The sequence below is a fragment of the Lissotriton vulgaris genome, chromosome 1_1, assembly GCF_964263255.1.
Source record: "Lissotriton vulgaris chromosome 1_1, aLisVul1.2, whole genome shotgun sequence".
Taxonomy (NCBI): domain Eukaryota; kingdom Metazoa; phylum Chordata; class Amphibia; order Caudata; family Salamandridae; genus Lissotriton; species Lissotriton vulgaris.
The window spans coordinates 1,119,894,482-1,119,907,482 of record NC_141685.1 but is presented as its reverse complement, the minus strand read 5'-3'; the positions used below and the strand labels follow the sequence as shown (position 1 = coordinate 1,119,907,482).

At 49.4% G+C, this 13,001-nt stretch overlaps 1 protein-coding gene across 4 annotated transcripts in view; it reads right to left on the bottom strand.

The window, feature by feature from the left end:
• The window catches only part of KMT2D (lysine methyltransferase 2D), a 1,692,256-nt gene that overhangs the window by 673,772 nt on the left and 1,005,483 nt on the right, over positions 1 to 13,001 (bottom strand). For all 4 annotated transcript variants that reach the window (XM_086963706.1, XM_086963708.1, XM_086963710.1 and 1 more), the window contains 2 exons: positions 1,840 to 2,016; positions 1,439 to 1,575 (listed from right to left, as the gene is read on the bottom strand). In XM_086963706.1, coding sequence (XP_086819832.1) covers positions 1,439 to 1,575; positions 1,840 to 2,016 — 314 coding nt within the window. The remainder of the gene's footprint in view (positions 1 to 1,438; positions 1,576 to 1,839; positions 2,017 to 13,001) is intronic.

Sequence of the window (13,001 nt, the reverse complement as noted above, 5' to 3'; positions counted from 1 at the left end):
TGACAAGGCAAGATAAACCCTTTGGCAATGTCAAATCCTTCCTTTTTAAGTAGTTACCCAGAGGAAAGGCTTTGGTTGCATGTTGTATTTGTATTTGTCACCCCGAGTGGGACGGGTATGCTCAGACATGAGTCCTGTGCTCTCCACGCCACTGGAGTAAATCTATCCTGTCTGAAGACCGCTGATAGCCAGAAACCGGTCCTAGGATGCTTGATTCCGGTCCAGGGAAGACCTGGTTTGGCAGTTCGGGCTGAACTGTTCCCATGAGGCAAAGGGTCAAGGCTGATTTGCATATGGCCATGTCTGAACTGGGGTGGTGTGGTTAGCAAAAAAACGATGGATTTAGGCCCTGATCTCTGTACTGGGGTGAATGTATGACATTGTTCTGCATTCTGTCCATCAACTGTTGTTTTTGCATTGGTTGCCTACCAGGCAGGGTGTTCAGTATAACAATGAAAGGCATGTTCCTTTTAAGCTTAAACTGACAGTGAAAACACAAAATTTCTGTTTTCACTGTAGCAAGGCAAGGGGTCCGCATTGGCTAACAGAGTTCCAGCGCACTAAGTGCAAAATTCCATTTGGGACCACCAAAGATATTACTCTAACGAATCTAATTAATCGCTATATTAAACCCAACCCATTGCTCAGCTTCGATTTAAGATAACATTTAATAGAAAGGTAGTCTTTCAGGTCTACCTCCAGCAATTGTCACCCAACGCACAGTGCTGCCCCCGCTAGAAGTGTCAAGTGCTCCGAGTAACAGGGACCAAGGAACCGCTGAAGGGAAATGGTCTGACCTTCAGGATTGGTAGTTGTGCTAACGTTGGCTCAGGAACCGCAACAGCTAATACAAAGATTTAGTGTAACTTAAAAGTATTTACTTATCTTTTAAAATTATACCTTCATGTTTCTTTCAATTTATTTTTGCTGTTTTGGCACCTAGTTTAATATAAAAATACATTCTATTTTTATAAATTGGACTTCGGTATCACGTTTCTTACTTACCTTTTGTTCTGATACTTTTAAATGCTTTACACTTGCTCCTATGACTAAGCATGACTGCTCTCTACCATAACTACCCAGGACTAAGTTAAAGGATTTGTTAAAGAAACCAAACTGGACTGATCGAGATTATGACATTACCTGGTGAAGTCTTACAACATCATTCATATTTCAATTTCCTAAAGATTCATAACCACATACGAGGAGCTGGAGATAGGCATGGATACTTAACCGTTGTAGCCTTTCTTATTCTGTTTCTTGGCTACCAAATCCTCTTGTGTGGTTTAATAGCGAGTCCATAAAAATACATTCAAGCGTTTCTCTTTGTCTTCTTAACTCCTTCGCCCTCATCAGGATTGCATTACAAAACACAATGCCTTTGCTTCTACAATGGGCTAACTTCCCATAAAACTACATACAGAGAGCAAATGTGCACCTGCTGACAGCGTCCACACTCGATGGGGTCGCTGAAGGAGGCGGCCTGGACAATCTGTCATCCTGTGCAAATCCAGTTTGGGACAAGGAAGGACCCTTGCCAGTAGTGGAGGTGGGAGTCACAAGCCCAGCTTTGTCCTAAAGGGAAACGAAAAAAGTATTCGGAATGAGTAATGTGTCAGTTGAGAAATTGACCTGAATCATGCTCCATAATTAATGCAAAATGATCACAACCTTCTTAAAACTGATTCTGCGGGAAAGAGAGCCCCGCATCCCTTACCAAACCCACTTGCACAAAACCCTACACATGCATTAATTCAATGATAGAGAAGCAAAACAAAAGGTGGAGCAGCAATGTTCTACCTGATCTAATCATTACACTGTGTCCAATGAAACACAAACCTGCGCCACTAGATAAGGCGATACACCTCGGCCCATCTGGTCAAAGGTCTGATTGCTGTTGTCTACACTCCATACAGACTGGGAGGAATTTGCAGCTGCTGCAGCAGCTTCCTTCTCTTGACGAAGAGTATTTCTCTGAATCTGTTGACGGATGAGAAGCTCTCGAAGTCTCTGACGCTGTAAGTGACAAAAAGTGATGGAGTGGAGAGGTAAAATAAAAATGTTAAAGTATACTTAAAAGTACAAGCAGGGGCAAATCCGTAACACTTGAATGTCGTTAGTGACCTTACATGAACATTGTCCATGCGGAGTTGCTATTGCAGTCTCACATAATTTAGTCAGTCAGCGTATTTTAAATTGACAGACAAAATGATCAATAAAACCTAGCGCGGCGCTAGCTACAGGAGATGTCACCCACCACCTAAGGAGAGTGATTCAAATGACAGCCAACAGCAACTACATTTCAGGACATGACTGGTAGCTTTTGCAGGAAGTAGTTGCCCATATTAACCCTGAAGCACCAGTGTGGTATTAGCTGCTACTCAAATGTTGTAAAATGCAATTTGCAGGAGTTGGGAGCATAAACGTTTTTTTAATTAACAATACAACAATGTTATTTGAATAATTTGTTTAAAAAGTGGCAACATCAGAACAGACAATGAGCCAGGCACACGCTGCACCTGGATGGGCAGCAATAGGATGCAGACGTGATCCCAAGACTCCAAGCTTCCAGTCTTAGGATGTGCTGCAAGTCATGAGACTTCACTACAACTTTCTTATCAAGGATTGTACAGCTGCTCCATAATTCAATACTGTGGATATAGTGACCAGACTCCAACTTTCAATTGTCTGAAAATGCATGCAACACATTCAAATGAACCATCAAGTGTAGTCCAGCTACCTAGTGAAGGCACAAACATGACTACTCCAACAGAGCAATCAACCATGTCTGACTGAACACATGCTGGCAAGTGTCTGGAAGTATAGGACTGAAAGCGTTGTCAACTTGCTTGCGTACCCAATAGTACCACGTATTAGATGAGAAAAGCTAAATATTATAAGCACGCTTTCAAATGAACTTTGGCAGAGCATTCTGGGTGTACGCAGAGTCTATCTGGCAGAAATTAAACAGAATACATAAGGATGGATATTACATCTCCTACCCACATACTTCACTACTACAACAAACCTAAATATATTCTGCTGTACACTAGACCATTTCTAAGGGCAAGTCAAGTCAAGAATAACTATCTCGGCTCAGAGAAAAATAAAAAGAATTACAGATAAAATATAGTACATACAAGATTCACACAAAAAAGTAACTCTATATGGAAATTTTACTCATGATGCTTTCTGATCGCTATAGATCCACTTATGTAATTAGCTACTGCATTACAGATTTCAGACATAGCCGAAAACTATAAACATTTAAAACCATCAATACACGAGCAAGGGCAAGCATTCCTTAGTAATGAGAGCGGAAATCTAGTTTTTTCTGATTTATACAATGTGCAAAATAATATAAAGTGCATAGTGCTTTGAACGGAGACAATATAAGCCTGTTTGACCACCCTCCTTAGCAAGGAAATGGCAGCAAAAAGTGCACAGTGCATAAAGGGAACCTGGTTAGATAAAATCGAATCGGAGTCTTAATAGAAAAAGATAGATCCAAATGTGCAGGGGCAGGAGGCATACTGGGGTCTCACATATCGTCATGTTGGTAACTAATAAGCCTACTGCCCCTGGAGCAGCATGCCTCCTTGATAATACATTTGGCATTCAGGGGAATTCCTTCAGGATTTTCAAAAAAAGTATTCCAGACCAATCACATGGTATTTCCTCCTTAAATATTGAAACCTTGGAATCTTTATAACATTGTCTAATGTTGGCAGTCTTTAATAACATCACGTGAAAAGGAAGAGGTTGACGTTCCTGAGATCCAAGATAAGACGCAGGCCCGTGTCCAGCTTGGGCACCAGAAAGTAGTGGGAATAACAACCACAACCTACTTCTGGGGCAGGAACTCACTCGATGACTCCCTTGGCCAAGAGAGTCTTAACTTCCTGTTGGAGAGGGGCCAAATGTTCCTCCGACATACAATGGAATTGGGGCGGCATGGATGGAGAGGTAGCCTCGAAGGGGAGGGAGTAGCCCCTAAAGACTATCTGCAAAACCCATCTGTTTAACATGATGTTAAGCCAGTGGGGGAGGTGATGGCGAATCCTGCCGCCCACTGGTGAATGGTGGTCCTGAAAGATTGGAGGAGGAGGGCTTGGAGGCTGCTGCAAAGGGGGCACTGGTGGACTGGCCCACCCGCTGGCCCCAAGCCCATGACAGTGGGACCCACGTCACGGCTGTGAGGAGGAGGACAGCTTGCGCAGGATGTGGCCCTGGGCGGAACGTGGCAGAGAACCCCTTCCTTAGCTACAAAAGGGGTGAAAAGCAGACTGCACTGGGCGGGAGTTGGAAGTTAGGCCCAAGGATCTGGCAGTGCCCTGGAATCCTTTAAGCGCTCAAGTGCATGGTCTGCCTTGTTGCTAAACAAGCGATGGCCATCAAAAGGCATGTCCAAAAGTGTACCTTGGACATCACCGAAAAGGCAGTGGACCTCAGCCAGGCGTAGCAACTCAGGGATACAGATGTTGAAATCGTCCTGCCGAGCGAGTCGGCAGTGTCCAGCCCACATCTTCTGGCAAACTTTGCTGCCTCTCTCCATTCGGCAACCGCACGGGAGAACACGGGCTGGGCCTTCTCCAGGCACTGTGGCAGTACCTGCGTGACCATGTTCAACACCGAGTGGGAGTAGCGGCCCAAGAGACATGCAGTGTTCACCGACCGGAGTCCTAAGCTGGAGGAAGAAAACATCTTCTTCCCAAGGTGGTCCAGCTTCTTGTATTCCCTATCAGGTGGTGCGGTAGGGAATGCGCCCTTGGACGTCGAGGCTTGGACCAACAAGCTCTCAGGGGTGGGGACGTTGGGAGAGGAAAATGGGGTCACCCGGTGCCGGGCGGTGGCGTCAGGCAATCATTCTATCCACAGGAGCCCCTGTGTTGGGCTTTGACCAAGTGCCCAAAAGGAGGTCAGTGAGGGCCTCCATGGACGGCAGCAGGGGTTCAAGGAGGCCGCTGCCAGTTGAAGCACCTTAGTAAGGAGGTTCGTCCTCACCGCCACTGTAGGAAGCTCAAGGTTTAAGGCCTCAGCCACCCTATGCAACACCACTGCGTATGATGCACCCTCCTCTGTAGCCACAGTAGGGGGAGATAGCATGCCAAGGTCTGGGGAGGTGTCCAGACCACTGGCCTCACCCAACTCTTCTCTACTTTCCGGATCTTCTAACTGGTCTGCTAGAGGGTTCACAGACCCCTCCCAGTCCTCCTCACCCTCCTCTGGTAGCCACTCAGGGCGATAGGGAACACCAGGGGAGAACAGTGGTACAAAAGTACCAGTCAACGCCAATCCGGGAGTCGGTCCAGACGCCGGTACGGCTGTGTGTCCACATCGAGGGGGAGGCTGGGGTAGACGACTGCTGGGACACAACCAGCCTCGAAGGAGGCGGAGGTGTCACCACTGCATTCACCACCGGAGGGGTCACAAGGTCAACCAGCGCCGTTCCAGATCCTGGATCCCTGTGGCCCTACGGCGCCAGATCCAAAGCTGCCGGCATCAAAGGCCTAGAACCCCCAGCTGAGTCCGTGGGGCCCGAAGGCGCGCCCGCGGAGTCTGGCTGCACAAAGATCGAATGGAGGGCTTCGTAAAAGCTACGAAGTTGGACAGGCGTCACCCCAGCTCCCGGAAAAGGAGGAAAGAAGCTCACGGTCAACCAAGCAGGATCCGCGGGCAGAGCCGGATGACTACCTTCCACAACCTGCGCCGCATCAGCCAACAGACTGGGAGAAAGCGAAGAGCGGCAATGCTTCTTTGCATTCTTTTTGTGCTTAGACTTACACGAAGACCAAGACTTCAACGATGAGTGGTGGTGATGGCTCTGTGACGTCCCACGACCTCCCGCTCAACCGGGACCTTTAGCGGCAGTCTGAGCACGACTTCGGGTCGTGGTCGCTCTCCAAACACCAAAGGCATACGAGGTGCAGGTCCATACACAACATCAATTTGCGACAGGAGTCGCAAGTCTTGAAGTCGGTTTGAGAACGGGGCATCCTTACGTGCACCAGGAGTCAAACGACTCAAAAAGATGTCGACAGTCACACAAAGAGTAAAAAAGTCACTCAAGGTACCGCTCTCTCCGGATCTGCGCTGGCTGGCGTGAAAACAGAAAGAACCGACGTCAGCGTGCAAGGGCCGCGTCTAAGTAGATACTGTGACATCATTCCAGCGACCCCGATGCCAACGACGAACGCAGAGTCGACCAACGCCACTTACCAACACGCAGGGGTACTGAAGAAAAATTCTCCGGATCCAGTTTTATGGCTGGGGTTAATTCTAAGGTGAGGAATCCATAACTGATTGTCTCTCAGACAAATCCAACACTGGCATAAGTGTGGGGTTATTAAGAAGAGTTGTTTGGTACCAATACCCCTAGGTTCAGTGAAGCCATCATGGTGTTGGGGAACTCACGTTGTCAAGTTTGCAGACTATGTACTTTCTAAGGCCTCTCTAGCACTTACAATATTAAGAATAGACGTAAAGATTTTAGGGCAATATCTGCTTATTCAGATATGCCCACATCTGAGATATAGTGCACCTTGTCTTAGGGCTTTGTAACGTTTGCTAGAGAGGTGACTTTCTCATACATTAGGTAGTACTGGTTTAATATGGCACACAGGCAGCGTGCCTTGTCGACTGTCGTTTTTGTCTACACCAAGACATGTAGTCTGCTGTGGCAGTTAGCATGGCCTTGGTGAGGGGTCCCTAGGGGAACCTCTTTAGTCCCAATGCCCTAGGTACCAGGGGTTCCATTTACTGGGAACTTACTGGGGGATCCGATGTGTAAATAGTGGCGCAGTTTTAGGGAAGGAACTCTAGTAATAAAGTCCCATCTTTTTGCATGGTTGTGCCCACTATTTGCTGAACTGCTGATGTACTTTGAGTGTGCCCTGGGCTCCTGCCAAACAGGTACCCATGGCCTATGTTCTTTCCATAAAACTGCATTAAAAACAAAAACCAATCGGCACTCTCTGGCCACAGGTCAGCCCCTGGTCAATGGTACCACAGTTACCCAGGGCACTGTGAGCAGGGAAGGCCTCGGAGGGCTGCAGGACTTATTGTGCCACCCTTAGAGGCCCAATAACTTCACATACACACAGACACACTGCCTTTAAAGGCTGGGTGTTTTGGTGCATAACAAAGTGAAGAGTCTACATGGCACACATCCCTGTATGCCATGCCTACAACCCACTGCCCCGGCACAGAACAGCCACCCTCTAGCTGGGTGCACTATACCAGTGGTGAGGGTACAGGTGTATGAGCCCGTACCCATACAGTGTTGAAGCCAATCTTTAGACATTGTAAGAGCAGTAATGCTATTACGAACATGTGGTGCTGGGGAGCTTGTCATTACAAACTCCACAGTACCATAATAGCTTTACTGAGAACTGGAAGTTCACTATAAACTTCTCAGCACATTAAACCAAAACTGTGCCAGACAGTGTGGCATTTAATGAAAAATGCATCTTTAAGATGCCCCCTCAAAAATGACCTAACACTAGTGTCCAGGCTGAGTCGTTGCTCACCAGCTGACACTACCAGACATGTTTGTGGACCCCTGGGTCGAGAGCCTGCTGCTCTCGAGGTGTCTGAAACAATGTACAACCAGGAAGGAGGTGCCAAGCCTCTTCCCCCAGAATGGGCAGGGTCCATGAAGGGGAAGTTTAAAAGGCTTGCCGCCTTTGTGAACTTCCCCAGGCCTTTTGCTGCTTCCAGCAACTGGTCCTCACCGGATCTGACCCCAACTTTGGTCGGGAGAACCACCTTTGTCAACCCCACCACTCAGGTGGGGGAAGGAAGGTGAATCACAACTCTAAGTCCCTGCCATCCTGCAGATTGGGGGGACCCAGACAACCAGAGTGAGGCATATGCCCCCTTCCACTGGAGGGTGTCATAATAGGGGGTGTACTCACCCCAAGGAAGGGACCCCTTGGTCCCAACCTTTACTTAACTGTAAGGCCCCTAAATCCGGTATTTAGGGGCACCACCGAACCTGCTTCCTCAGACAAGAAACGACCAAGGAGAAAAGAAGAAGGCCCGAATAGCCGTGCTGAAGCTAAGAGGAGGACGATGCCCACTGACTTGACCCCAGCCCTACTGGCATGTCCCCACCTCGAACCTGCAGAAGCATAACACCAGTGTGTCCTGCAGCCAGCAACCTCAAGTAACCAGAGGGCCTGCCCTGCCTTCCAAAGAAAGGACTTTGTCTCCCGTGTACACCGGATTTGTTAACCCACAGACTCTGGCCGAATCCGCAAGTCTGCACCAGTCGCCTGAGTGCGAGTGGCTTAACACCAAGAGGCGGTCTCCCCCTCCGATTCTGACCCGAGATCTGGTGGTCTCTGACCTTCCTCGAACCTCCCAGCAAAGCCTGCAGCCTCTTTCTGGAGGATCCCCCAGACTGCAGAGGGTAAGAAAAACATGAAGTCTAAATTCACTCCTGCACCTTAAGTCCCACGGCCATGGGTGGCCCAACCGACAGTGTCCCAGAATCCCAACTTACCTCTCTAGCCGGTAGTCACCTCCAGAAGATCTTCGTCCCAAGCCTGCAGTCTTTGTTGAAACCGGAGAATCCCCATTGAAATCAAAAGGACACCTGAAACCAAACCAGCCCCCTACACCTCTGCGGGTGCACTTTGTGTGTTCAACAGGATCCCCCTTTGCCCTGAGCCTAACACCAGGAGGTTTGTTACCAAAACCCAGTGGCCTGCTCGTAAGCAGCCACCAACCAGAGGCCCCATCCCCCATTGGATAACATTGGGACTCAGCACTCTTCAATCAGCCGCCCTAATGCCGCTGAGGGTGTTTAGAGAGTGCATCCTCGACCCTGGAGGTACACTTGTTCTAACCCCAGAAACTCAAACCGTAAGACTGAGCACTTACCTGGTTACCAATAACTGCATTTCTCTCCCCAGGAATCCAGTGTGGAGTGATTTGTATTGCAATCTGAAAAATTACAGATGTGCAAAACTGATTTTACTTACCTTTTCTCTAGGAAATGTCCCAGTGTGATATCTAGGCATATCCCAGTGAGTAGAAAAAGTAACTTAAAAAGTAATCCAAAAAGCAACAAAAAAGTAATCTGTACAGTAATGTCAATACCTTGACTTACCTGTATTTCAAACAACTGCATTTGAACTTGCATTCACCTGTAAACATTGCATAATACGTTGCAAAGCATTTATTTCACTTATCTGTGCCCGGTTTGGTTCTAGAGATAAAATAAAGTCATATTTTTATACAAACAAATTGGTCCGAGTTCAGTCTTTGAGTGTCTGACATTTGCTGATGGTGTGTACAACAAATGCTTAACACTGCCCTCTGACAAATCCTTGCTGCTCCCCCAAACTCCCACAAATAGAGAGTAAGGTGCTATCTACTTTTACCACTGCCTACCTTTGGGGTACCACTGGACTCTATGCACTCTGTACCTCATTTTGGTATAGTATATGCAGAACCACCTACCTACAACTCTGGCACAGGAAACCTCATTGTCAGGGACCCTGTGCACTTTCAATTAAACCCACATCATGTTCCATGCAAAAAGTTGTGGGATAATGTCAAAAGAGGCACTTTCCAACAACCAAGCAGCAGCTCCCTTGTGGTGGTTGAGTCATCCCTCTGCAGGAATGACTGCATCAACCAGATACTTGGCTTGCAGGCCTCAGGCCCGCCAAGGGAGTAACTCACTAGGAAAAGGTTGTCAGGAGGCCAACCCCCTTGTTCTCAGTCTTGAGCCGCTGACCCCTCCCGAAGCCATTATGCAGCAATACCCTGGGTACTGGCGCCCTTGCAGCTACCAAAGCTTTTTGCGTCTCCAGTCCAGACACCACCAATGCCAATACTGACCTGGCATTGAGGGATTTTGGAATCCACAAGATTTCCATTCACAGTGGACCTGCTGTTCTGTTTTCTCTCCTTCAGGTCGTCGATGCCAAGTGAGAGCCTCTAATTCAAGCGACCCGCCGGACAAAACACTGCTGCACGTGAGACCCCCTCCCACCCAGCCTAATGTAAACCAGGTGTGTCCCTGTGCTCTAGAGACCCTTAAGAGCAGAGCTCCTCTTTGGGTTCCATTCAGCCTATCTTTTTCAGGCACTTTTGCCATTGACTTTACCATGTAGCGCTTGAGGCCAACAGTGCAACCAGCACTTCTGCAGCTGGACTCACCAGGGCAGGAAAAACCGAACAGCTGGTGATTTCTTGGACCTTGGCCCCAAAGCACTTAAGTCTGAAAAGCCCCTTCAAGAACTGCTCACAAGTATATGTAGCAAGTGTATGTTTCTCCCATAGGAAAACATTACCACTTTCGATGATCATACCTCAAAATCTTTATTCTATGGCAGGACCGGAGGCTCAGATTATGCTTTTCTTTCTCCGCAATATATTACAATAGAAAAAACACAGCAGCCTCAGAAAAGCTTACAACGAAAACATGCTTATATCTCAACAAAGTAAAGCATTATCCATAACACAATCCAAGAAAAAAAGTCTCTGGGACTACAACTCCCATCCTTCCAACATCGTCAGTCTCCACGGAGTCCTTCCATTATGTCCATAACCCATAGATAGGGAGTCCCTTCTCCATGTTCCTCCTCTTTCTTCGCTGCTCACGCAGCCAGATAAGTGTTTCCTTTTTCTCCCAAAGTTGTGATACGGCTTGGGGGGAGGAATACTGTTTATTTGCAATGTTTTGGGGGCTGCGGGGTCTCTGATGTAATTTTGCCTTCACAGAGCCACAAGCGTGTCGCGGAAGCGCCGTTTCGCTTCCTTCGCGGCTTTTGTTTCCGTGCATGTTGCGGTGCGCTGTCAACCGCTAGAGGGCACTGCCGCGTCTCGTTGGTCCCCACCGCGTTTTTTTCCTCACGGAGGAGCAGCGCTGAGGAGACTAACTGCCGTGGAGCCGTGCCCTCGAGCTGCCTCTCGAACGCCCGGTTTTCCAGGTCTGTAGCCCCCCATTGCCCCTGTTGAATGCCCCAGTGGGGTCTGTACGGCGGTTTGTAGCGCGATTGACGCCTTGTGGCAGGACCTGCACTCATTTTAGCTACGGTGGGGTAGCGCGCGGTGAGGTGGCTGACCTGGTCCCTGTGAGGTGGGTCTGCGTGCTGTGGGGGTGAGTGCTCCCTATCCCTGCCAGTCCCTGGCGTTAAAACTTTATTGCAGTCCTCCGGACTGCCCCAAATTACAATAACGCCCACGCTAGTTGGGTAGTGAGTAGGATCCTGGTAGTGGTTTTTGGCATCATGGAGAGCGAGTATTACGAAGATGACTTGCAGTCCTATCTGCAGGATGAGGAGTTCTATCAGGCAGTAGATAGCTCCATTTACCGTTGCGTGGCGGAGGTAGTGGCTCCTATGGAGGAGCGTCTCTCTGCGCGCATTGTGGAGGAATGTGCCAAGCTAGCCCAGACGCAGGGAGGGCTTCCATATTCCCTCCTGGGTCAATCGGGAGAGGGCCCCCCCCTCCCCTCCTAAGAAGCCCTGTAGAGAGGGGTTGTAAGAGGGCGCCCAGGGGGTGGACAAGGGAGCCTTTGAACGTCTGCGAGACGCTTTTCTAGCAAAGGCGACCGCGCCCCCGCCTGACCAGCCTTCGGCCCCCGCCTCTGTAGTGGCTCCTGAAACTGCCCCCTCGTCCCCGGGGGATTCCCCGGATTCGGACGGGGAGTCGGTACGCTCCTGGCGGCCTTCGAGCTTGTCCGCTGAGTTGCCACGGGACAGCTCAGGTATGCTGGACCCGGATGAAATCATGCATCCGCGGTCCGCGGCCTGGACCTCGGGTGACAAGGTGGCAAAGTTTGTGGCTAGTCGGTTGCGCAAGCCTCTAGAGAAAGAGGCCAGGGGGTGCCTCCGTGGGGAGTGCCCTAGGCCCACCTTGGAAGGCAAGGTGGCCATGATGCCGGATTTAGATACGAAGATGGCGACCTTTCTGGCGAAATTTATGAAGGACCCGCGTAAAGGAATTGACCGATCCTGGCGGTCGTGCCAGGACAAGCTGCTTGACGCAGTGGGGCCCATTACAAAAATCCTTGATATGGCGGAGGAAGCTAAGGTCACTGGGACCGCCATCTCTTCCGACATCCTGTCAAATTGGGCGCAGAGGGTGATTATATTTTTAAGGCAATGCCAACTGCGCCCTTTCGACCTAACGCTGGAGGTCTTTCCTGATAAAACTTGATCCGAAGTTAGGGGACCTAGCCTCTTCGGAGGCGGGGGCGGTTGCCTAGGGCGGTCTCTTTGGGGAGCCGTTTATTAAAGAGTTAGGCAAGTTTGTGTCAACCTTCACCTCGCTGGATAAGGCCCAGTCCAGTATTAAACGCGACTTCCAGCAGCGTTTCTCCCAAGGGGCCGGTTGCGGTAGGGGCCGCGCGACCGGCCGTGGCGGGCAGAATGCCGGCAGTAGAGGGCAAGGCTCCGGGCGAGGGCAGTATAACACCTCAGCCAATTTCAACTCCTTCTACCCTACAAGAGGGCAACGCTTCGGAGGTCGAGGCTTCAGAAAGAACTCCAACAACGCAAACGGTGAGTGTTATCCCTGCAAAGCAGGTTCAGATTGGCGGTCGGTTAGCGGCCTTTCAGGGTGCGTGGGAGGACCTTACAGCGGATGCATGGGTGTTGCAAACCATCCGCGGATTTCATATCGAATTCTATGACCAACCCTATCAGGTGGGTACCCCACGGCCTATAACCTTCTCGGTGTCTGATGCTCAGTTGATAGACGAAGAGGTCGCGGAGCTCCTCCGCAAAGGGGCCGTTCGTCAGTCAATTCAGCACCCTTCAGCGTTCATCAGCAATCTTTTCTTGGTAGACAAGCCCGGCGGTGGCCGTCGATCGGTAATCAACCTCAAGGAATTCAACGGATGGTTGATTTACCGTCATTTCAAAATGGAGGGGATTCATCTTCTTCGGGATGTCCTCCTCCCGCGAGATTGGTTGGTGTGGTTGGATCTCAAGGATGCTTATCTTGTGGTTCCGATCTATCCACCGCACTGTCGCTTCCTG